General features: G+C 41.9%; 2 protein-coding genes across 3 annotated transcripts in view; one reads left to right on the top strand and one right to left on the bottom strand.

Annotated features, from left to right (window-relative positions):
- Positions 1 to 27,216, top strand: part of LOC111868953 — a 517,093-nt gene that overhangs the window by 475,866 nt on the left and 14,011 nt on the right. The window lies entirely within an intron of this gene.
- On the bottom strand, positions 17,054 to 24,620 carry LOC111868964. 2 transcript variants are annotated; one of them, XM_023860101.2, is made up of 4 exons: positions 24,207 to 24,620; positions 20,041 to 20,175; positions 18,669 to 18,898; positions 17,054 to 17,271 (listed from the first exon to the last, which is right to left on the bottom strand). In XM_023860101.2, the coding sequence occupies exons 1-4, from the start codon at positions 24,211 to 24,213 to the stop codon at positions 17,155 to 17,157; spliced, it is 489 nt and encodes a 162-aa protein (XP_023715869.1). In that variant the 5' UTR covers positions 24,214 to 24,620; the 3' UTR covers positions 17,054 to 17,154. The 2 variants fall into 2 exon arrangements, with proteins under 2 accessions (XP_023715869.1, XP_023715868.1); XM_023860100.2 differs by lacking the exon at positions 24,207 to 24,620 and having other exon boundaries at positions 20,041 to 20,415.

Raw genomic sequence — 27,216 nt, 5'->3', positions numbered from 1 at the left:
GCTTAGAAAGTCATGAAAACAGTGACGTCATATATAAGACCTGCCAGGGGAAAGTAATCCGTTTCAGGCGTGAATGAAAACGAAAAGGCTAAGTGTCCTTCAGAGGGTTGTTGTATGGGTTCGAAGTTGCAATTCGGAAACTAATAATGTACTGTTGTTATCTTGTGTTACACTGGATGTGTCACGGCGTTATGTGTTTGGCTTTTGTAAACAGAACACACAACACACCAGTAACTTGCGCACTATATGCGGAAACAGGACGTATAATCCGGGATCGATAAAGAATTAAACTGATTATTTACAAGAGCCTGTTTCAGAATTAAAAAAAAAAAAATATTGGTAGAAACTCCAGCCGACATACCTATATCAATACAATACCGGGAAAACAGTTGCAGTGTCGCTTTAAAATCTGTGTATCACAGAGATTATTGGCTCATATGTTTAAATTTTGAAATATATTTTCAACATGAGAAATTAAATCCTTACTACATTATCTACATTCAGGCCATAACAGTTTACACGGCAATATTTGTAACATACTAAACTCATTCAAGATATAATTCGCTCTGTGAATTCATATCGATTCTCATCCCAAAGTGTTCGTTCCACTAATGCATGCTAGTACATAATTGAACATAAGACAAAGCAACAAACTCCGTGGCTTGTAGTTCGCAAGCGAAATATACCTACCGAGCGACCGGCGCTTATCGGCGAAGTTAGTGCCAACTTTAGCAGACAGAGGGTGTCGCGTGGTCAGCGCAACGAATCCCCACAGCTGTTAATGTCGGTTTTCTAGACCGGAGCCGCTAGTTCCTTGAAATAGCTCCTCAGTTATCCTCACGAGGCTCAGTGTAACCCGTTCCAGACCCACTACTTTTCAGAAAATCTGGTGGCTCCGGGAATCGAACCCGGGACCTCGATTTGTACCCAGGAACTCTTACCACTAGACCACAGAGGCTGTCTTACATAATTGAACGCACAACCTAAATGTTATTTCGACGGAAAGTGAAATTATACAAACACAACGGCAGTAGGTATNAGCCGCTAGTTCCTTGAAATAGCTCCTCAGTTATCCTCACGAGGCTCAGTGTAACCCGTTCCAGACCCACTACCGCTCAGAAGATCTGGTAGCGCCGAGAATCGAACACGGAACCTCGATTTGTAGCCAGGAACTCTTACCACTAGACCACAGAGGCGGTCTTACATAATTGAACGCACAACCTAAATGTTATTTCGAGGGAAAGTGAAATTATACAAACACAACGGCAGTAGGTAATGACAATAAGTTTTTCCGAATAGCAAGATGGAGATCCCTGTTGCTGTCGTTACGTGAATACTGTTACTGGAGTTCACGATATTATGTCGCCTTTTTAATAAACTCATACTACTGTCAGATGGCGTATCACAGTATTGTCTTGGTGCAGATGGAAACATTTGAAATTGATCACAAATTTATCTGACCTTAGGGGTCGTGTCATGAAATGCAATGATTTGTGAAATATGTTAAAATCAATTACTAGACGGACGAATTCAGTCATACCCACAAATTATACAGAATGTATCAGCCTCGACTGATATGTCTGTCCAACGTTGTGAAGCGTAAATATTGTATTCCAAATTTGTAGATTTTATCACCACTTTAATAGAAGGCAACTAAAGAGAAATTAAAAATCGGTTATATTTGGTTTTCGGACTTTATCCATCGTCCTAGTTTTTAAGATAACTAAGAAAAACGACGTTTCGGAAACTGGATCTTTTTCCGTCCTCAGGTGTGGGAAAACACCTATACACCTGAGGACGGAAATAGATCTAGTTTCCGAAACGTCGTGTTTTTTCTTAATTATCTTAAAAACTAGGACGATGGATAAAGTCCGAAAGCCCAATATCTCTGTGTGTTATACACCATCGTCAGAATCCTATAGTAACTAATTTGAAATCGGTGTTAAAATCGAACAGCTTTTTCTAAATACTTTATATGTTTGGGTGTTCTTCTTCCTACTAAAAGTTTTATTACAATAAATGAATATAATATTAAAGTGAAACGTATAACAGAAAACCTATCCTTCTTAAATAACTTAAAAGTAAGGGTAAGTAATCTTGTCAAATGACGTTTTTATTTAAAATAACGTTTTTAAATCATAACTTCCAATATTTTGGCCAGTGGCAACAGGATGCACGTTAATGAAAGTTACTTTCTTGAAAACGTACCTGATATTCTCCAGTTGCTTCTGGGCTTCAATCTTGTTGTTCTATCTCCGATTTAAATAAAATTAATTACAAACCCATTGCTATCGGTGTAAACGTTTTGGAAAAAAATACCGTATCATTCCTCGATGTGTATGTAAACAAACACACCAAAATACCAACAGATAAATCAGTTTGCAGCCCATTGACATATTTTTTTTATTTTTCTCATAAATATATTTATTGTAAATTATAAAAACTCAAAATATATGTCTCAGAATTATCACATGAAATTTATCTGCCGGATTTGAGGTTGGCATAATGCTCACCGTTCACAGTATAGGCCTCTGGATTGTAAAGCCTTGTAGTCTATAAAATCCTCTTACATTTCGGAGGAGCGTGTCACCTCCATCTTCAGTGTCGAAGAGTAAGCCAAACAAGAACCCAGTAATAAGCAGATGTTATACGTGGGTGGACTCCTGCAGAACTGCATAGTATTACAGCACAGAAATCTGTCTCTCGTGTCCAGAGTTAACTCTTTGATTTACATCCGGTCCGTCAAAGTATGCCAGTGGGGCATCCGTGCGAAATATATGACACTTCGCTATAACTAATCTCACTACAGTTATGTAAAGTTTTAAGAAGCGTTGATATTCTTCCAGTAATGTCCAGAATGAATTGTGGACATTTCGCTTAATAAAGGCTGGAATGACTTGCATTAAATATCCTGACACTGTTTTGATGTAGATATTCGTGTTTGTAAGTGTGAATCCTGAACAAAAAATGACATTAAAGGTTTGTGACGTGTAATTCATAAGACCTGATCATTGAAATTGTTTCTCTTTTTGTAACATTTGATCGTATTTTTTGCATTATCACCCCATTTGGTACAGTGCCTGATTATCTGTGTTAATATAGTTACCAGGTGCTGGAAACACTTCGGAACAATTTTAGTGTTATCAGGTCTTGTCTCTTTATGATTGCGTTTGTGTGTAAGACTTATAGAATGGACTTTACTACCAGATCGAGTGGCATGGTTTTTTTTTGTGTCAACTTACGAACTTCAATCAGAAGACTGAGCCCCTACTGATATTAGCTCGTTAGTTGACAGTTGGCAAAGATATTGCAAGATTTTAACATGTACAGTAAATTAACTGAAACTTTTTGCTTCTTGCACCTGGGAGCCTGAACTTCCTGTATCATAATTCCCCACCCCCTCACGAATGAAAACTTTTTTCATTAATTTTATTATTGATATTTGTAGAAGATTATTGAAGATCGGAACTTCAATTTTTATTAAATGTAGTGACTTTGTAATAAATTGACTTTAAATTCACAAAGATCTTGTAAATATACGAGTATATATGGTGAATAATCTCATATCAGTGAAGTTAGTGTATTTATAACATCAAAAGCTGTAAATACGCCGAATATGTTTGTGATGTTTGAATAAATTTACTTATCTGTGATTCAAAAATTTATATCGCGCAATTTGTCGCTTTACAAAGGTTTTCCCCACCAACATTATGTAGCCTATACGCTGTTCTTGTCTCCGTATCCAATTTGGTTATCCGTTCCAACATAATCTCCTTGACTTCACAGTCTTGACAGCAAGTGCACAAATTGCGAATTTCCCCCTAAAATCCCCATTTAGTTCGTCCTTACTTCAAGATATTTTTCTGAACGCTTTGCTTTCAGATGGTTGTAACCGATGCTCTTTCCTAAAAGTAAGAGACCGTAATTGACAACCATACACATCAGCAGACAAAGTACTGGGTGAACGTACGGGCGTGCATATGTGCGCATGCTCTTGTATATGTGTGTAGCGTGAACCTCAGTGTTTTGGAAGGTAGAAATAATGACAGTTTTGAACTGAATTTCTTGTCCGTAAACAGTCTCCGATTTAATTTGCATATTATATGTATTTTTAAGCTGTTGTTGTTCGGTCTTTGCATAATATTTCACGAGTAAAGTGCTTAAAATGAAATCCGATTTTGTGTTTAGTTCAAAATACATCTGCCTGGGAGTTCTCTTGTTTTTTACAAAAATAAACAGGAGCGTGAACAACGTTTATAGTTCATTATGCAAAGTTCTGCTTTACTGTCTTGACGTTTCAGACGATGAGAGAACACGCTACCGTTGATGTTGCCACAGTGGAGTAGAAATTCTTATTAGCGCAGTGGCAAAATGTATTACCGTAACTGAAATATCCTAATTCTTGTAATATTGAGATCGTATCAATACAGATTTCTGCATAACAGAAAAAAATGTAAGTACATCTGTACCTGAAACATCATTGACCTACGTGATAATCTGTTTCTTAGCTGGAAAAGTATGATGAAGTGTCGCTTCCACAATCGCCATGTCCATGTCGCTTTTCTTTACATCTGAAGTATTGTTGTCCCCATGTCCATCTTTACGCTTTCAGTGGTCTTGAGTCATAGTATTTTCAATTTAGGAAAACATCTTGAGCAAGTGTTTTCGCTACTCTGGTTTCCAGTTTAAATAATTTTCCTGGGGAGTAAAGCGCGGCCGGCGCGTAAGACTGACAACCTTACCGCCATCTTTGAGCCGATTGTCTAGATAATGTGGGACCTTCAACGTCTTACAACCTTATGGGCCTTCAAGACCTCTTACAAGGATAGCTTTGCTTTTTACTCTGGTTTCCAGTGTTCGAAATGAATCATACTGCATTAAAATGACAGTGATATGGAAATAGAATTATGGTTTCGTAACATTTATCTTCAAATAATGAATTGATGAAATATTGGATGGAGGAAGACCAGTTCGGATAAGTTCCATCGTGGTGCTACCGCGTGCTCCTTGTCTCCATGGTAACACAAAATTTAAACCGTATGGAAACCGCGGGTAACTTTATTGTTGACAGCAGAATACTTTTTACTGATTGATCTCAAATTCCCATTAAATCCGAACCTAAGGGGGGTCTTGCTTTTGAGCGAGCTTGGAACGGGTTAATACGAAGAAGGTCATTTGTAGTAAAGTGATTTATTTCGCTCGAAAATTGTGTTATCGTGTTGCGGATCCGTGGTATGTTATTATGTTTCCATCCATAAATTTTGTGACGTCTTCCAATTGACTTCAAGTGAAAAACAGAGGCTTCTTCGGTGGAAGGATCCTCATCCTATCATAGGCGGGCTTATTAGCCCAATGTTATCACAATAGCTTATAAAATACTGTAATTCTGATCGCTATTTATGTAATAACAATTTGTATGCGATATGTTTTCTCGCCGTATTTCGGCATAAAATTGTTTCCTTCCTTTGAGCTGCATTTGCAGCCCATTATAACAGCTGTATGTGAAATGTAGGAAATGAATCTGGATACCTTGAGATTTCCTTTCCACGAACTTTGCGTTGCTTGTGTGACGCAACTAATTATGATGGATGCTGGACGTGGTTTGTAACGCAAATATTTTATCCTTTTGTTTCTCTTCTGTCGCCGAGTATAAAATCGTCATCGGACGAGACGCTACAACCCCTAATTTTTTTCAAATTTCGATTTTTATCATACCACGCCGTGTCTGACACATCCATTCGTCATTCTTTCACGTCCATCTGTTACTTCGTCGACGTGAAGGTGCATATTATGTCTCTAGCTATATTTTTTATCCTGATTATTTTTAGACAATAGAATTTGCAGAATTTTTCTCCCTGAATTTTTTTTTAATTCATAGCCTCAAATTGTAGCTCTTATCGTTTTTTTTACCTAGATATCTTAGCTTCAGTCAGAAGAGAGTGAAGCCTAAAAATGGTCTGTATTAAAAGGCAAAAAACGAAAACGTAAGATTGTCTCTGTACTTAATTAAGCACAACGCCATGAAGACGTGTGGAGGAATGGAAATATAGATCCACGTATTCTCGACTTCGGCATTAGTTGGAAGTGATCTGTATTATGTTATTTTATTTAGTTCTGAAAATGTAGATCGAAGTTAATTTTTATTTATTTCACTCTAAATATTTTCCTGTTTTGTCTCATATGCAACAAAAAGAATCAATGATACTCCTGTTAGCTTCGCTGCGTGTCTGTCCGTCCTCACGTTACAGCTCGAGAACCGCCAAACGGATTTTCATCAAATTTCGATACTGAGGAGTTATGATAAAATGTGTAGACACATCTCAGTTTTAGTAAAAATTCGGATATAGATAACAAAGTTACGTGGAAACCTATGTGCCTTGACGTGCGCATCTCTAGTGTAAATCTTTTAATGTCTGCCGGGAAGAAAAATTTTCTGAACATTAGTCATAGAAAGAAATGGGACATTTTGTATCCAGCAAAATTTTCCCGCAAGTTTTGCCGTTTTCTAAATAATTAAATCAAGGTTAGTGAGCCCACCAGAATTATTATGTTATGCATGCATTTCCTAACTTGTTACTATTTTTTGTGTGTCCCTTTCTTGGCTTTAGACCGAGTCTATGTTGCCAGCTTTTGCCCTCGAATTTCCCAAGGCATGATGTCAATGGGGAGTCATAAATCCATCTGTAGAGGAAATCCTCGTAATTTGTGTTGTAAGAATTTCGTTATTGCATTTGTTTTTCATGGGAAAATGTCATAGGTCTTGCAAATGTAAGATTTTGACTGTATAAGTAATGGTTATATTTGTCGAATAGGGGGAATTAATAGGAAGCATTATTTTATCTTATGTCATCGATGGACGGTTTGCATCCACGAATGGGAGAATGCATTACCTCAATTCGGTAAATGGTGATTGTACTTCAGTAACATCGTCCATTGCAGTTACATCAACACTCTTTCCATGGAAACGCAAGCCTTCAATCGTAATAATTGGCCACTGCATCTGGACCGTTCACGTTTTGCAGCCAGCAGTTGTGGGACTTACAGATTAAGACGTGTTAGTCACGCCACAGTGACGTCCTGTTGTTTTTATCCACATAACGTGATAGACATAAACATAGAGGCTTTGTGGGCCACTCCTCTCTTCACCATCTCTCTCCTGTCTGGCCGCTGAAGCATGAAACTCCGGGGATTACCCCATACCAAGACCAACAGCCCCACAAAAAGCTGTTTTCGGCTAAAATTCGAATCATCGAAGCGATTACTAATTAGAGGTTTCCCCATTTTCCAGAGCAACGAAGCAAATTTTCAGCTGCTGAAATTAGTGACGTTCAGTTTTGCGCCAAAGAAACGAGCATAACTTAAGATTATCTCCGGAGCTTGAGAAGAGTATATATCCAGGTATGCAGCTCGCTGCAGTAGTTTATACACATATTAGAGGAACTTTGTTTCGTATTTTATTAACATTTGTGTTAATATGTTGGCAATACCTTTTCATCTGTTTCCTCCTAGGCAGGAGGCTGGATAGCATAGTCGGTATAGCAACTAGCTACGGGCTGGACGACAGAGAGGTCGGGGTTCAAGTCCCAGTAGGGACAAGAATTTTCTCCACGTCGTTCAGACCGGCTCTGGGGTCCACACAGCCTCCTATCCAGTGGGTACCGGGGGATCTTTCCCCGGGGGTAAAGCGGCCGGAGCGTGAAGCTGACCACTCACCTCCAGCTAGTGCCGAGGTCAAGAAAATGTGGATCTATATATCCACTCTCCCATACGCCTTCATGGCGTAGTGCTTAATTATTTAAGCACAGGGAAAACTTCCTCGTAGGCAAGTCGTACAATGATCAGATATAAAGAAAGAGTGGAAAGTGTTTCAATTTCGTAGGCAAAGGCCACCGAGGTCGTTACAATATTTTTATAACTGATTACGGATTAAGTTCTGACATTTTGTAATTGTTTTTATGTAAAGGGGAAACGTCTCAACAAAATATACACAAGTGGACTATTTTTAGCCAACTTCTCTTATTTTGAAAAATTAAAAAGAGGCTTCTGAGATCAATTTGTGTGTATGAATCCCTACCCCCCCCCACCCCACAACTTTTGAATACTTGAAACGATCGTTATGAAATTTAGTATGTGTATTATAGCATGTGAGCCCATGAAAACGGCGTACCTCATAAATCCCTCTCATCAGTCTGTGTATCTGTATGTGTATCCCTCTATCGTTGCTAGGCAACGGCTCGGTACAATGTGTCCGCGGCAACGGATACACTAGGCAATAAAAGGATTGTTGTACGCGTCTTTTTATATGCAGTCCGTATCATATCAAATGAAACAAGGGGATTAGTTATTCCCAGAACTTCTTGTTTAATTGTTGAAAAGTTAAAGGTTATTATAGGCAATAATAATAATACATTTTCTCCTTTGGAATGGCGAAATAAATTTTACTTTGGCGAATAGAATTTGTGCCTAAGATTTCAAGTTTTTACTGCGATGTCTTCAAGGATGTCACGTCATGTAGTCTATCAGACAACACTCAATATTTCGGAGGAATCTGTTGCCTGTTTCTTCGGGATAGAAGATTTTTTGACGTTATGATGTAGCCCCCAGGATCCTCCTATAAGCCAGACTACACGGCGTCATATTCCAGCAGACCGTAATCATGAGTATTTATGTTTGTCGCGCCTGTCGAGCCAAGAAGGGATTTTTTACGGAACTGTAAGTCATGAAAGTGTAATGAAAGGAACAGTAACATGGCGATCGTGCGAAATGTTTTGATTTGCTGATGGACGCAATGTGTTTGTTAGCGTACTTGCTTCTCATTCGGGGGACCCTGAGATTGGCAGTCTGGTCTGATGGTCGTGATCTTCATCGGCCCGCTCTCCCCAAATCCTGGATGTCTTAAAGTCCCGATAGCATTCCTGCTTCGTATTTGGAGGTCCCGGGTTAATATCTTGGTCCGGAAGCGTGTTATCCTGACTGATGTTTCTCGTGTTTTTCCTCAGTCCCTCCAGACAAATGCTGGGATAGCACCTCAAATTAACACACGACGCCTTCCACATCCTTCCAATTGTATTACTCACTCATTGTTCTATCAGTCGAAACTATATGTACAGTCTGGGGTATAGAAAGCAACACATCGTGAAGACGTATGAAGGAGTGAAGGTATACTTGTCCCTGTGCTTAATTAATTAAGCACTACACCATGAAGGCATATGGGGGAGTGGGTGTATAGATCCACATTTTGTTGACCTCGGCACTAGTTGGAGGTGAATTGTCAGCTTCACGCCCCGGCCGCTTTACCCCTGAGAAAGCCCCCGGTACCCATTGGATAGGAGGTTGGGTGGGCCTCAGAGCCGGTCTGGACGACGTGAAGAAAATTCTTGACCCTACCGGGACTCGAACTCCGACCTCTTGGTCGTCCAGCCCATAACCAGTCGCTATCCTGGTTCACATCATCGGCACCAGATGGCGGTGAACTCTCAGTTTCACGTACCGACAGCTTTACACCCGGGGGAGAGCCCCGGGCGTGAATTGTATGGGGGCTTGGTGAACCTGGAAACCGTTTGAACGATTTCCAAGGGAAATGAATATCTAGCACAGCCGGAAATTTTCTGTGCTCCCGTAGAAATGTACGTGTAGTGTCTCTCATTATCCCCCTACACTATCTCTCTCTCTCTTTGTCTCTTCTTCGTCTTATTCCGGCTTCGAAGGATTAGTGGTAAGAACGTAGGGCCTTGGCCACCGAATAGCACAGCCCACTGCGCATCTAGTCCGCGCACATTTTGAAGTTGCTGTGGCTCTGTTGTGGAACCTCTCGAGTGAGATGTAACCACAAAACTGAACGTCCTGTATCAGAGACATATGTTTGTTATTGATCTTCAGTCAGTCGTCTGTTTCATCACGTTTTTTTTTTATTTTATTTTTAATGTACTCCAGTGACTGTGGAACCGTTTATCACAGCTCTCCCTTCCGCCTCAGTGATGTCATGTATGCATATCTGGCGATACGTATCTCGTTTCACTGCGGACTTTAATGACAGATTTCAATGTGTACCGTTTTTTTTACATACACACTGTACTTTTTTTATACGTTTCTATTCTCCCGTTTATAATTTCAGTAAACTGTTTTACCACCACACAAACAGTCGATTTCGTTGATGATGCGTTCTACATGACTGCTCTTAAATTATTTCCAAATACACAGCGTGTGTCAGAAATACGGGAAGTCTGTTTGACGATAGATTTGAGTTTCTTGCGGCGATGTCTGAAGAGCAGTATCTTCTTGAACGTGACACCGTATAATCTTGCAGAACTTACCGACGTTTCAGAGGAACTTACTCCAGCACCAAGTAGAGTACTTCCTTGACTTACTCTTCGACCTTGAATATGATGACGGTGTATTCCTCTGAAACGTCTGTATATTTACCAGAGTACACATCACATCCAAGAATATTACTCTTTAGTTAACAGGCACTCACCTAGGTTTGTCATCTTCGATATATCTCAAGTCAGAAATGTTTTTCTTACAGCGTTTACATCTGTTGCGATTTATCACCCCCGTATCAGGGCTCAGCTAAGTCCGCCTCGAGGTAGCATTGGTCGCCCATTGGCAGTCTCTGTGCTTTGCGAGTGAATTGTCTGGTGATTCTTTCCGTCGCAAGACATACGCTATGTACTCTGATCTGAGAACAGCGCTGCAGTCTCCAGCCGTCTTATTACATCACACGCAGTCTAGACCAGGCATTTTTAAGTCTCGACAGGACTCTAATTCTAAGCAACTGCATAGAGCAAAGTCCCAGTCGCGCTGCTGGTCAAGGAATTCCTAGCCTTTTGAGCACGAAAGTTCATTGCCTTGTTCACAAGATCTCGTTACTGGACCGCATCCTGATAAGTTTAATGCAGTTCGAATCTTGAGGTCCTGTTTCCGTAAGATCCATTGCCCAAATAAACTTATCTGTTAATTTCTCACGGAATATTTGAAATGCTACATGCCCCAACCGTCTTATCATCCTTAATTTGATAATCCCAGGTTAAGAGTACACACTATGAAGCTCTTGGTTTTGTGAGACTATAAATCTGTAAGACTAACCATTTCATGAAGACCAAGGAAATATTAGAAAGAGAATTACAAAGCAGATGTAGATATCAACTTAACTAACCCATGAAGTCAGGCAGGATTTTATTAAACTAATGCATTTTAAACATAGTTACAGTTATTGAAACATTTTTCAAATTTTTGCAAATAATAAATTCTGTTACACTAAGACAGTATTACAAGGCGGTACCAGGACATCCGTTACATATGACAGGCATTAGCTCGGAATGCGGCCATGAAAATTCGTGATCGCGCGAGGCACTGTCGACGCCACCCAATCCATGATCGTCTCCAGGCAGGAAGTAGTAAGTCGGCGGGCAATCCGTTGTCCCGTGCTTGGCGCCAGAGTAGGTGCTTCATGGCCATCTAGGAGACCAGGAGCAAAACAGCAGCGATAATTATAGAGCCCATTCTTGGGCCGCTTTGTTTCAGACGCTGATAACCTGCAAATAATGGGTTCAACTGGCACTCTCCAGTTTCGCAGTGGATTTTATCACTACAAGGAATAAATGTTTGCAAAGAAGCTCGTTCTGGCCACATGTGTTTATTTGAATTATATTATTTTTCCCGCGATTCGTTTCGAACACCGCAGCATAGGCAGACCATTAGACCTACAGTTCTTCAAACTCCACTATACATTGTTTTCCTACAGAAGAATAATTGAGCTAGTCAAGACATTCGCTATTTGTACTCGTTTACAAGACCCAAACTAAAGTGATCAAGTCCAGTAGGATGAGATGGGCAGGGAATGTAGCACGAATGGGGCGAAGAGGAATGCATATAAGGTATTTGTGGGAAAGCCAGAAGGAAAGAGACCACTAGGAAGACCAAGACATATGTGGGTGAATAATATTAAAAAGGTTCCTAGATAGGATGGAGTGATATGGACTGAATTGATCTGGCTTATGGTAGGTAGCATTGAAGGGCTTTTGTGAACACGGTAATAAATCTTCGGGTTCCATAAAATTTTGGGAAATTCTCGAGTAGCTGCACAACTGGCGGCTTCTCAATAAGAGCTCAGCTCCATGGAGTTAGTTATATTGGAAGAATATATATTTATAATGGTGCCCGCGGATGTCTAAGGTATAATTCTTCCCCTCAGTCTATATTATTATTATTATTATTATTAATTTTATTATTATTATATTAAGCTCTCTTTCCAGAACTTATCGAATTTTTAGCATGCGAATTCAATTAAAACATAACGCGAAAGCTCCCTTTCAGAGCTTGCATCACTGAACCTTTAATCCGTGGAAACCGTAACTAGAGATGGAAATTGTCAAATTTTCCAATTAACTTTCCTGCGGGGATTTCACACGTGACAGTAGCGTCACTTCAAACAGAGGCGGGAACTTATAGAAGAGTCTTCAAAAGCCTGGACTTATCAAAAAATCAGTTCGTGATTTGCACAATAACAAAACAGGCGGACATATATGGACACCCCGTACATATTCATTCGTTCATGCATTCGGCCTTCCAGTCCTCGGTTTCTTATTTCGCGCAGGCTGTGTTAACTACAGAGCTTTCCAATAGTGAAGTACCCGGAAATGTGTATCCCTTGTTTGCCATAAATATCACATGACCTGATTGTTTGCTAGCCACATTGCCTACACCGGACCCCAATTTGTGTTTGCTGTTATCCGCCTTATCCGTCAGTCATAATGTATATGGCATATTTGTGCGCCGGAGTTGCATATTATGTCACATCCAGATTAAGTACTTCCCCTATTTTGGCTTTGGATTATGCGCACTACACCACACACAAATAATTTGATTTACTGCGCTGTGGACGTGCAGTTGACACGAACTAATTTGTGTGTCTATTGTTTGCATTTTAGACAGTATAACCTTTCAACTTTGCATTATAGTGGAAAATATTTGTGTACTGCAGTTGAATGGGGCCTGGGAATCATTATTTCAGACATTTTTAAATCATATATATATAAACAAAAATGGCATAGACAATGCGCATCCGGCCCTCTGTAGCACATCTTGTTCTATCGTAGCGCTCACCCCGCAATTTTTTAATATATCTCTTAAATTAACTCTAAGAATATATTATTAATATTTTGTACATATACTTCTTTTTCTTTTTTAATAAATTTAGGAATTTTGTTTATGAACTAACGGACGCCTTTTTTTTATTGCTAGTGGGGTGCGACCAAGTCCCTTGCACTGCGGCCACTTCTGGCCTGTTGCACCAGCTCCGGGTGATAGGTGAGGGTGATTGTGGAATGAAGATTGGCAGGCGAAACCGAAGTACTCGGAGAAAACTTGCCCCAGTGCCACTTTGTCTACCACAAATCCCACTTGACCAGACCCGGGATGGAACCCGGGCCGCCGCGATGGGAATCCAGCGGCTAACCGCTTGAGCTATGGCGCGGCCAACGGACGCCTTACACAAATCTTTTGTCCTCTGACCTTAAGAACTCTGTAAGTGACTTTCGGTATTCTTTTTTGCTGTTCTGAGACAAAATGTCGATAATTATTGCCCGTTGGGCCTCGTACAGTTTAAGAGTCCCAGAAAGTATCTTCCTCAGTTTGCAGCCCGTCACCACATTCGCATTCCGCTGTGGACACAATGTTAAATATGCTTAAGCCTGCTTACCAGATCTGTGTTGTGCTGCCATCTATCGAAACAGTTGTACTGCGTGATAACGTGCCCTCTTGTCACTTACAGTCTGTCATGATAAAAGTTGTCTTTCGTTTCTTTGATGATTCTTATCACTGACTTCATTGAACAGAGACCTTCTAGAGAATATGATAGTCGCTCAGCTAGTCAAGAAATTGGCTTCATTTTATAGGCTTTTATAGGCATTATCATATTCACAACAGACATGGATTGGTTTCTGTTCAGAGCCTAGTGAATCCAGTTCATATTTTCACATTGTTGCTTTAAGATCCATTTTAATGTTATCCCATACGTAGGCCTCTCACTCCCTCTGTTCAGTCACCAAAATTTTTCCCATGTGTAGTATAGATCTCGACCAATGCATCCTCCGTGATTTCATCACCGTACTAATGATTCATAAAGGGTAAAAATTCCGAAGCTCCTGATTATGCACATTTCTCGATTCTCCTGTTTCCTCTGCGTAGTCCAAATGTTCTCACTGTATCATTACATTCTTAGCACAAATAACATTAAGTGAAAGCGTAGCATAGAATTCCTTTCTGTGCCCATATATTTGCTATTGCTAGATCTACGTATATATCAATATTTTGCCAGAACAGTATAACGTTCTTATGTCACGTTCAGTCATTCTATTTATATAAGATTGACTGTTTTATTTGTCTCATACGCGGTTTATCGCTGAGAATAACACTACTACAAATTTGTTTAACTTAGAAACTCCCACAGTTGCTAGTTTAATACGAGCTGCGCTATCATCACGTAAAAAAAATTCGTAGCCTGTAGCCCGCAAGCGAACTATATCGACCGAGCGACCGCCGCTTGTCGACGAAGTAAATGCCAGCTTTTGCGGATAGAGGGTGTCACGTGGTTAGCGTAACGGATCCCCACGGTCGTTAATTTCGGTTTTCTAGACCGGAGCCGCTATTTTCTTGAAATAGCTCCTCAACTATATTCACATGGCTGAGTGGACCCCGTTCCAGACCCACTACTTCTCAGAAAAGCTGGTAGCGCCAGGAATCGAACCCGGGACCTGTGGATCTGTATGCAGGAACTCTGACCCCTAGACCACAGAGGCAGAAAAGTGACTACACCCACGACATTGGCGGAAATTTCTGAAACTTTATAATCAAAGCCAATAACGTCTAAAAATAATGCACACCAAATTGCAGCTGGTTTTCCATTATTTCCGGCGAGGAAAATGGACGTTTGTTTGATGACCTTCAGATTTCCGTATTCGCCATCGTCAGTGTTTTAGGCACCATGCCTGTGGCAGTCACGCGTTTCGAAAGTGCCAATTAATATTTTAACAGTGGACTCTGCAGATTGTACTTGCATTATCAGATTTATTTCCGTACAACATGGGCCTGAAATTACATCATTCCTCCTGTAACATTTAATTGCATTTGTCTCCAAGGGCTGCGTGTTTTCTGCGCCACATATATTCATATTAAACCCACGATGTTTATTTTTTTTATCCGATTTTACAGTCACAGTTAAGTTACATTTCTTCACTCATGCAATTACCAGTGAAAAATTATCGCAATTTTATATAAAAAGTAGGATAAATTGCCCGTAATTTACAGTTGACAGCGGCCGGTCCAATTGCTGACTTCATTAATTCAAAATTTTCTGGATAACTGTATAATTTAATGAGAGTGCCACATGAAATCCAATTAAGTCGCAGTACTAACGAGCACTTAGCCTTCCACGTGTTTTGCCTGCATCCACCCCTGTCTCCGGTACTCCATACGCTTCCAGCAACTGAATGAGTATGTGTTTAAAGTCAGTTTCAGGTCGCGTGAAGGATTCGTGAAAGTGGATGCAGACTTTCAGCAAAATGGAACTAAGACTGAGAATTGTTTCAAAGCAAGGTAGAAAGAAAAACGTTTGTGTCCCCAAGGTGAAGTCAGTTGTTGAAAACATAGTAATTCGCGTAAAATTTGAGATTTTGAAAGTGGTAAAGCTGAAGATTTCCTTCCCATGAGAAGGATGTCATGCGCTTCGGTAGATAGGTATCATCGTTTTTAAAGAATTCCTTATCTTCACAAGAAGTGAGCACTTTTTCACACTGAAGATGGAGGCAAGTGTCTTTCGAAACATTTGCCACGTCCAAGAAAACGGTAAAGAGTTAAAAAGCAAAGTCCCTGTGCTTGATTAGTTAAGCACTACGCCATGAAATTTGTGTGGGGGAGTGAATGTATAAAATGCACGTTTTCTTGAACTCGGCATTAGTTGAGGGTGAGTGGTTAGCTTCACACCCTGGCCGTTTCACCCCCGAGGAATGAACCCCCGGTGGGCCCCAGAACCGTTCTGGACGTCATGGAGAAGAGAAAATTCTTGACTGCCGGGTCTGGAACTCCGACCCCCCGGTCGTCCATCCCACAGCCAGTCGCTATACTGACTGCGCTGTCTCCAAGAATGCGGTAATCTTTCTAAATTATAAGCATTTTTCAAGTAGCTCAGAAGCTGAATATATTGGCCTTGGTTACTCTCCAACCGAAGGCGTAGGAGAAGAAGATAAAGGGCATAACGGAGGAAGTTGGGGAGAGAAGGAAATGAGGAGAGGGCTGAGCATAAGAAGTTGCAAAAAGTAGAGATACAGGAAAAAGTTAATTAAGAGCTTGAAATGTAGGTGCTGGAAAATGTGTGTTTTCCATGCGGTCGTCTACGTTATGATACCATGTCAGCTGTTAACAACCTACCAGTCTGCATGGCGTCATAACTCTGAAGACTTTTGGCTTTCTGATAACGCTGTTCTAAAAAGATGCGTAAAACAGACATATTGCATGTAAGACGGGGCAAATCAATCCCTGTAACAGGCCGTGGAGGCCCAGAGGATTGAGAGACGTCGAGGCTCCCACATTTTCTTGACAGTCGGCTCACAGCCGGCGGTGAGGTTGTCAGCCTTTCGCGCCGGCGGGCCTCCCTTCACCCCCAGGAAGATTCCTGGTACTCATTTCTATTAGAGTCTGAGTCAAACCCAGGGTCATAATGCAGCTAGGATTTGGTCAATTGAAAAATCCAGTAATCTCATCGGGAATCGAAATCGCGACTTTCGGGCTTGTAGCATAGTGCCTCAACCAAATACGCTACCGCATCCCCCCCCCCCCAGATTACATGTTCCAACCCTTTGCAGCACAGCGACGCTAGCGGCAGGTAACACGTGGCTTTGCTCAACATACTTTCCCATTCTTTATGTAACAATCACCCTGCCTTTCTATGTCATATAATCTGAACTACCGACAGCGTCGTCAAACCGTAAACAAACAAATCTGCAACTTCCGGCCCACAGAACGCACCATCTCACCCACTTGACAGAGTTATGACACATTTTATCCCCGAGTCATTGTATTGCGAGGTTTTATACAAGCAGTTTTCACAGTTACACAAAAATAATTATGTACATAAAGTTACAAAGCAGAAAGTGGCATTCATGGCTGCAGCTGTACTGCAATCGCGTGATGTCCCATTTCCCACAGGACAACCGCCAGTCGTCCCGCTGTCGCCGTGGTCAGCTTGGACCAGACCCTCAGCATGTTTTCAGACATCTGGAACAGAAACATTACAGAATCTCTCTCAGTTTGTGTGATATTAACGAGATATCTAGCTCAGATACGCCGGCTACTTCATATCTTTTGTTTAACCCTTCGAAACTTAATGGTTACTGCATGTAAGTGTGAGATTTTGGGATATCACAGCGGTGTCCATGAAGATTTCTGTCTTCCGAGATGTGATGCCTTGTGCTGTGATATATCTTCATCTTCAGGGCAGTAGAATGCTGTTCTGAAGATGAATGAAGCAAGGTTCTCAGAAATCTTGGTGGGTGGAAAAGAATGACGTCATAACCCAGAAGACAGCCTGTCTGTATTTATGTGTTAGGTGCAACCATCAGACAGAACAACAATTATATCTCTGAACAGCACTGAGTGATTGGCCAATGTGGTGGACAGAGTGAAGTAGAGAAACTGAAATTTTAAACATACGAAGTTAACTGAACTTCAGACTTCAAATGATTAATATTGTACCGAAAATAAATTGCCCTGTCTTGTGTCTCTTGCTGTAATTTTCGTCAAAGAAAATTACAAAGTGGTTTGGAAACACAGAAACAAGTGAAAACATTTATTTTCCGGATTCATCTCGTGATATAGTGACAGGTGTGCTCAATCCTTAATGGGGTCCTCTTTAGTCTTTCTGAGTCTCTCTTGAAATAGGCCACCACCACCTCTTTACAAATCCTTATCTGCTCAAGTTTCATGGTTATATTTCCATGTAATTCGGTATTACGTATAACTTTTGCTGTCTGAGTAATAGGTTTAAATAACAAAATCAATAGACCTTGATGGTAGATGTTGGTGAACTGACGAGCAAGCGTTCCGGCCGCCTTACTCCCCAACATTTGTGAGTACACTTTTAGCGAATTACATGTTGTAGCACCGTTACAAAGGATCGAACTACAATCATTCGGTATCATAACCTAACTTTTTACTGAGTCTCTGTGAACATGGCAATTAACCATGGGGTTGGGCCGAGCCATAGCTCAAGCGGTTAGTCGCTGGCTTCCCATCGCGGAGGCCCGGGTTCGATCCAGGGTCTGGTCAAGTGGGATTTGTGGTGGACAAAGTGACGCTGGGGCAGGTTTTCTCCGAGTATTTCGGTTTCCCCTGCCAATCTTCATTCCACCAATTGCTCCACAATCACCCTCACCTATCATCTGGGGCTGGTACAGTAGGCCAGAAGTGGCCGCAGTACAAGGGGCTTAGTCCCACCCCACTAGCAATAAAACAAAACCATGGGGTTCCTAACATCAGCATATTTCTTGAACAGCTAAACAACTGTCACCATATCAAGACAGTTCGGGACCTTAAAATTGTATTGGTTGTGATAAGGGACTCGGAATAGATCAAAACATTTCCAATAACCATCATCTTGCTGAAGCCACGCTCACCTTTCCATGAATGTTGTTCGTAATGGTCATGCAAGTTGATCTGGCAATAGCGTCCAGGGTCTCTGGTTTGAAGTTGAGTCTGAGCCCAAGGACACGCCATGACTCTCCTAGTTGACTAGCTACAACACAGATGTCTCTCTCTGTCAGTCGTCTCTTGCTGTCCATAATATCAGCGTCATCTCCAGAGCTCTCTGTCCCGGCGTGCGTGCAGTTTCCTTCCCTCGTCACGTCTGTAGACAAAAACGCAAAACCCATTTACATAATTATTTCCTTTGAAAAAAATATATCTGAAAGAGTAGATCGCACAAAGCACATCCATTTCCACCTGAAAGAGAGGAACTCAGCGTCCTGCCCGCAAACGAGTCACAGTGTAAGCTGTTTATACTAAGAAATGAACAGAGATTGAGGGAGGCTGATAACGGAGATCTGGTGGAAATATACGGAAACAGGAGAATGGAGTAGCGCGACACACCATGGAACTGCATGATGGAGGGTTCATAATCCGTACCCTTCACCAAACATTGTTGGCATGACAAAATTAAGGATGAGATGGACACGTCTTGTAGCACGCATGAGAAATTAATGAAAAATTATGGTGTTAACACCTAAGGGAGGCAGAATCTTTGGATATCTAGACATGAAAGATAAAGCTTCATGTTACACTAGATATCAATTGAACCCACAGGTTGTTATGAAACATTTACTTTGTACCCTGATGAGGTGGATTTTTTCAGTTTACCTAATCCTTCCAGCCGCACTATGACCCTGGGGTCTACTCAGCCTCTAACAGAAATGAGTACCAGGAATCTTCCTGGGGGTAAACAGCGGCCGGCGCATAAGGCTGACAACCTCACCGCCATCTTTGAACCGACTGTCTAGAAAATGTGGGAACCTCAACATCTCACAACCCTATGGGCCTTCACTGCCTGTTACAGGGATAGCTTTACTTTTAGCAGCCGCGCCATAGCTCAAGCAGTTAGTCGCTGACTTCCCACCGCGGCGGCCCGGGTTCGATCCCGGGTCTGGTCAAGTGGGGTTTGTGGTGGACAAAGTGGCGCTGTGGCAAGTTTTCTCCGAGTACTGCGGTTTCCCCTGCCAATCTTCATTCCACCAATTGCTCCACAATCACCCTCACCTATCATCTGGGGCTGGTACAATAGGCCAGAAGTGGCCGCAGTACAAGGGACTTAGTCCCACCCCACTAGCATTAAAAATAATTGCTTTCAGCAGACGTTAACAGTGTTCTTGTCTGAAAAGATAAGGATCGGACTATGGCCATACGATAATGAGCCTTAGGGATACAAAACTTCAGGAAATTTCCTCACCAACTGCTAACTGCCTAGAGGAAGTGCAGGACTGTAGGAGTCATTACCTGTAGTACGCTGTGCAGTCCTTGTGATGCGTCCCGAAACACAGCGTCTGTCGTTTCTGGAAGCGTGATCTTCATTTGTTTCTCGCGCCCAGTGATCCATCCTGCTGATTGTCTCCGAGTAGATTATTGTCCTTCCTGGAGAAGCCATGTTAGAACAGCTGTATAGTTTGCTGACACTGTACAGAGGACCCTAAATACTGTTTCTTACTGGCGGGGACGCGAGTGACTAATGTAACAGAGTACAGAGCGTCTTGCGGTGCAAAGCAGGTAGGCGGGCGGAGACAAGCAATTAACGGCTCTAAATATTGTAACAAATAGCTGGTACCTTCTAATATTAAGGTGCAGCGTTGCCAAAATTCATACCATAGATAAGAACTGAAAGTTTCTGTGGATGGGGTGTAAATAAAGTTACTATGTTTTTGGACATTATCGAACGTCCTGTTATTATTTATTTATTTATTTAAAACAAAACATTTCGGTGACTGGATTCTGTTTCCGTCTTCAAGTAAAAACCTACCCCGTTGGACCCAATCGATAGAGTAGTCCATATTTCAGGAGATAGGGAGATCGATTGAACCCAATTGAATAGGTTTTTACCTAAAGACGGAGACAGAATCCAGTCTCGGAAATGTTGTGTTTTAAATAAATAAAAACCTGACGATGGATGTCTAGAGACACAATAATCATTGTAGAATTTGAGGTTCTCACAGCGGTGGTTCTGATTAGTTCTGTCTTCTGGGATATAACGCCGTGTAGTCCGTTGAAAATCAGCTGGCGTTTCGGAGGAACATTTCGGCTCAATCTTCAAGGACGAATAATCAGCCAGACAAGAATCTATCGTGAAAGCGAGTGGCACCAGTAACAGCAAGCCAGTTGTCTCAACCGGTAACCCTTGTTGCTTGTATTCAAGAGCATCAAGCCATAAAGAATTCGGCACTGGGGAAGGAGATGAATGGCTTCAGGCGTTCTTGACCTGCGAAAAGGATGGAGGTGAGTGGCCAACCTCAAGACCTCGCAGCTTTCCCCTTGGGAAATACCCAACTGTGCCCATGGATACGAGCGCGCATGACCCCTAGAGCCGCTCTAAACTCTGAAGAGAAATAACGATAACTTTATCATACCGGAAGTCGAACCCCGACTCCTTAACCATCCACCCTAAGGCCTGCTCACAAACTGACTCAGCACATGTAATAATTCAGAGATATGCAATTTGAATGTCAATTTGGATCTAAAAGTATGAAATTCTTCCCGTTTTTAATTAATTAATGACCACCCCATAGAAACATGCGGGCGGTGGAAATATGGCTGCTCCGTTCCTCACCTCGAAACCAAGTAGAGATGAGCGGTGAGCTTCAAGCCCCGGCCGCTATATTCCCAGAGAAAGAACCCCCGGCGCCCAGTGGACAGGAGGCTCGATGAGCCCCCAGGCCCAGTCTAAATGCTGTAGATAAGAGAAAAATATCTTTCTACCACCGGAAATCGAACCCCGGCCGTCCAGCCCGCAACTCGTCGCTCTACTGACTGAGCTATCCTTCCTGTCGTACATGAAACCCATCTTCCCATTTTAAGCCAGCTTTCCTATAGTAGGCTCTTGCATTCTCCATGCTACCTGTGTGTCTGTGAATCCCCGCCCCCCCCCATTAACTTGTGAATGCCTGAAAAACAAAACAAACTCCGTGGCCTGTAGTTCGTTATAAACAGCTGTTATTTCCCTAAACATCCTTAACCGGTTGGGCTTTGTAGCGAAGATGTAATGTGTTTCCTGTGAGGTACGGACTGAATTCTTACATGTTATTAGAAGTTCGGCCTTTGAAGTGTCAACCAGCAGAGACACGATTGGACACGTGCTACATGTGTGTCGCTCTAATAACGCGCCGTCATCCGAAACTCTTATCTTACCGATAGCCGTATTTTGGAGATACGCCAGTTTTGCACCGAAGTCTTCAGTTCTCGGAATCGATTGTGATAATTAATTTAGCGATTGTTTCCTTACGCAAATGCTTCTCTTTCCTGTGCCCCGTGTTTATCTCCAGTCAATTAGGAACAGGTTTGTTATCACCATTGTTCAATACGCAGGGAGTGTCCACCCATGCTGTGCCTGGGGATCGAACCCTCATGTTTTCACGATTGGAGCTTCGTATTGGCTTCATCTTTCGGTAAGGTTTTACAGTGTTTCGACTAATGTAGCTCCCATCTTCACGGCTAATGATTTTAGTGGGTTGTCATTAAGCAATGTGTCGGAGGTGTAGCTGTGAATGGATGTTCAGAAGTGTGGGATAGGAACAAAAAAAAACCTGTACTGGGGGAGGGATGTCTGTGTAATCTGACAGTGATCCGCAGCCACCAAAGTACACGGCGTCGCATCCAGATTGCTGTAATATTCACGGTAGCGAGAACCTCGGATCCCAAGAATAAATTACTGTGGGTTTGGCGCAGGAGAATATGTCTTATCGCAATCATAGGATTAGCTGGAAAGCCTGCAACAAGCCATGGAGGTCCATAGGGTTGTGAGACTTCGAGGTTCCCACATTTTCTCTAGACAATAGGCTCACAGGTGGCGGTGACGTCAGCCTTACGCGCCGGTCGGCCTCACCCCCAGAAAGATTCTTGGTACTCATTTCTGTTAGAGGCTGAGTCGACCCCAGGGGCACAGTGCGCCTAGAAAGATTAGGTCAATTGAAAAAAAATCCAATTATATCGTGAATCGAACCCGCGACCTTCCAGTGCAAGATAATTATTTTAACAGAGAACAAAACTGTCCATATCTATTGAGTCCGAAAAGCGAGTCTGTGTGGATAAGGGAAGAAGATAAAAAAGCACAAGAATGAAAGGTATAAGCCGAAAGGCCGACAATAATGGGGGGATAAGGAAGAGAGAAAAGCAAGATGTAAAAGAATGGCAATAACTGGGAGGACGGGATAAGAAATGCTTTAGTAAATGCAGAGTACGAGCTTCTGGATTGCAACGCCGTGTTGTTTGGTAGTTCCTCCGAACCGAGGACACCGCATTCTTCATAGCCACTGTCGTGACAATTTCAGATCCAATGAATGTGCACATGGCGTAACAATTGTAGCGTGTTTGCCGTATTGTTGCCTATAGATTGTTGTCAACTCTTGAATATCAAAGTGTGATGCCGGGGTGGGGTCGTCTAGCGTCGAGGCACAAGAATGGACCGGCATAAGGTGTTCTCTTGTTAGCTTAATTATCTCAAGATCTGTATGCTCAACGGAAACAAAGTGTATTGGATGTACAGTCCATGTTTCAGTTTTCTTACAACTTTTGTTCGAAATACTTTTCTTTCCCATAAACATATAGACCCCCTCGTTGGTGTCTCCACCTTATCGTGGTGAGGGGGTTTGAATATGCCAACGACCCTGAGAACTATACCAGCGGTAGCGTAGCTACTGGCAGGGCCTCCCTTGCTGGACAGATCAATGGGTAGGCATCAGACGAAGAAAGACACCAAAAACCAAAAACTGATGCCGGAAGCAGCGTCATCAGCAGCGACTTGAAGCACAGAGCAAATGATGCTAGAGATGGTTCAAGTTCGTATAGCAACAGGCGTGACCAGAGTGGTTTGAACGGCTGTTGTACTGCGATGTGGAAAGCAAATGGAAAAACTACCACATTATCACTTTTCCTGGATAGTCTCTTTCCAAAAACAGAGATACCATGTATGCGAGATCCAGAAGACGTAAGAAGATGCTGGATGACCTTGGAGACAGAAGAGGATATTCTCATTTGAAGGAGAAAGCTCTAGATCGCATTAAGTGGAGGAACTGTTTTGGAAGAGACTGTGGACCTGTCGTCTGACAGATTACTGATTAATGAATGAAACATGTAGCGACGTTTGGAATGCGTGCAGAAATCCACGTACATCTTCATGTAAAGTATCCATTACTTCTGTCCGATTTTAATGAAAATTTCGAATATTTAAGCAAATATCAAAACTTCTCAATAATAAATTTAATGAAAATCGGTTCCGCGATTCTGAAANTCGCTTGCAGATTTCTTATATTTTTTCTTCTACCCTGAAGATGGAGGCGATACGTTCCACCGAAACGTCAGTTAACACCACATATACACGGTGCCAAATCCCAGAAGACTGCTTTCTTCATAGTCACCGCCGTGAAAACCTCAAATCTTACAAGAATAACCTAACTTACCCTCCATTGTGGCTGGTTTTGAAATCCAGTCCTGTGCGCGCGCAGCACACTTTTCCCTCCTGCCTAGTTAAAATCCCAACTGCGAAGAGGCTATGTTGCCTGAGGTAACACAACTACACGTATAACATAATCCACTGTTTCCCATTCGTCGTTCATAAACACTGTCATGTCTGTCATCCTACGAAATTAACTACTGTAGTTGGATCATTGTCGTTAAATAGTTATATAAACGTAATCCATCCTTTACAAGTCTTCATTCATAACGACATTCATCCGACGATAGTGGCCAGTAAACTTGATTTACTCTCGTTAAATAATTTTATAAATTTATAACACACACACGGCTCCTTCTCTTCTCGCTTGACTCCGCAGTGAGACAGTCTGTCAGTTGCCAACAGAACACTGTCGGAAAGTTCCATGACGTGTATCTACCATTGCATCTTCCCAACTATCTTATCTCTGTATCATTTCGCTCACAGTTATCTGCAAACAGCTCCGAGCAGTGAAGAAAGCACGTGACTGACTCTTGATATCATAATCACAACAAGTTCCCTTAATACGCCCTTTAATATTGTTACGTGTAGGGGGATCATGCGTGACTTATGGACGGGGTTTCGATTCGATTTATTGATACCTTATTCACACAACTCGGGACTACAGGCAATCGCTTCTTTTCGAATCTTTTCACTGTCATATTTTTTTATGTATTTCTTATTCATATGTACTTTATAAAAGAGGGGCACAGTAGACTTCCGAGTCGTAATATCAGGGGGCGGTGTTTCTCAGCCCATGAGAGAAGCCCCACTGGCGGGCGCTACATGAGGTCTCGAAAACATTAATTTGGTCTTCCAGAATTAAGTTACAAAAACTTTTCCTGTAACATGTTTTGAAATAACCTGAGAAAGGTTACTCAAGTTTACTGCTAACGGAGCTTTATTGTTTTATTTAATTACCGTTGCTCCTCGTTTAGAAACATGCAATTCCATTTGAATGCGATCAAGTGATTTAGACAAATTTCAATTAACAGCGCTCGCTCTAATGCGAAGTGGGAGGCGGTGAGAGGGGGAGTGGATTATTGTATCGGTTTGAAGGGTAGAAATGGGGGGAGGGAGAGGAAAATTGTGCGCGAATTATGCGATTTCTCTTCGGAACGCGGTTATTGCATAAATTGGGGAATATATATGTAGTAAAAGACATATTAACAAAAATTGTTGAAATATTCAAGTTCCTAAGAATTTCTATTAACAATTATTGTAATAACCAAAATTTTCGCAATATAGTGTATTTTTTTTCTATTTATGCAGCTTCATGTTTCGTATCTGAATTTTGGAATCAGTTTGACATGTTTTGTTTATTTTTCTTTCCATGGTTTGGTAGAACTGTTTGTATAATATTCTTTTCAAAGCAGTGATTAGAACTGCGAGGGTTTAGGTTCCCGCAGCGGTGACCAACAGGGTATCATATTCTGCTTGCTTATCTTACTTTTCGACCTTGTGGATGGCAGCAGTACGTTACTCCGAATCATCTGTAAACCTGCACTAGACTGCACGCATAACAGCCAGAAGATAGCGTTTTTCTTGGATTAGATATATACACCGTGGAACGACCTTCTTTTATAATGACGGTAGGATTTTGTTAACATCTGGACGGCCTAGGAATCGGGGTTCGACTCCCAGCTGCTCAGACCGGCCCTGGGGTAAACCAGTTTCCTAGCACCGCGAGATTTTCCCCGAGGATTCTGTGTCCGGAGCGTGAAGCTAATAAGTGATTTGTTAGCCGAGTTCGAGAACACGTTACGTACATGTCTACCTCCACTCCGCCATACGTTTTGATGACGTAGTTCTTAGTTGATTAAGCACGAAGTTATTTTAACTTGTTCACTTCACTTGCTCATAGTAGAACTTGTATCATTAAATTTGGTTTTGAGGTTAAGTTGGAACAGTTTCAACACACCAAACACCGCACACGAAGTTGCTTGGTTTCTTGGTAGTCCGAGAGGGCTCTGTCAACTGCAAAATGTGCATTTACATCAAAATCAGCTCGCGGTGTGACGCGGTGAAGGCATACAAATGTACTGGTACTTTACCTCCTGTGTATTTACAGGCGTGACCAAAATGGTATGTTGTAATTATTACTGCCGGTTCTTCTGCCGCACAGAATGTGTCTCCACAAGTGCTGCATTTACACAAGCAGAAATGGCCGGGTAACAAAGGCGCTACCGCCCATAAACACAGCAAAACTTTAATGGTTGAATGTGTAAACCTGTCCTAGTTCCGCCGCGTGGTATGTCTTCACTGCAAATCTGAACCTCAGAAGATGACATCGGTACATTTCACAAGCACTGAAGGTGTATAGGGGTTGTTCAGGCAAACTTACAGGCATGAGGACGTGACGAGGGCTGCGTCTCCGAAACGGCCGGCCTACTGCTCCCTCCACTGGTATCTGGTACGAGTACTGAACGTTTGGTCTCCTTCATGCCGTGTAGAGGTTCATGTGCCTGCACTGTCTTGCCATTTACTCTTTGCTTATTTAACGATGGTTTCAGTAGCAAAAGCCGTATTTATTTTATTGAATTGGAAGCCACTGAAAATAAATAATACACTAGTATGCGTATAACAGATGTATATAACAATATAAGCAGAAGTATATTGAGTCTTGCCTCGGATTTACTGCACAGTGCTTTTCCGAAAACTAATAGTAAGTCGGAAAATCATAAAAAAATAATACAGCTATCCCTGTAACAGGCCGTGAAGGCCCATAGGGTTATGAGACGTTGAGGGTCCCACATTAACTAGACAATCGGCTCAAAGATGGCGGTAAGATTGTCAGCCTTACGCGCCGGCCGCGCTTTACTCCCCGGGAAAATTAATTAATTCCTGGTACTCATTTCTGTTAGAGGCTAAGTCGACCCCAGGGCCATAGTGCGGCTGGAAGGATTAGGTCAATTGAAAAAGAAATCCAATGACCTCATCGGGACTTGAACCCGCGACCTTCCGGTTTGTAGCATAGT

This window comes from Cryptotermes secundus, unplaced genomic scaffold, assembly GCF_002891405.2.
Source record: "Cryptotermes secundus unplaced genomic scaffold, Csec_1.0 scaffold1090, whole genome shotgun sequence".
NCBI classification, from domain to species: Eukaryota; Metazoa; Arthropoda; class Insecta; order Blattodea; family Kalotermitidae; genus Cryptotermes; species Cryptotermes secundus.
The sequence above is the reverse complement of the archived record's forward strand: the minus strand, read 5'-3'. Positions and strand labels throughout refer to the sequence as shown.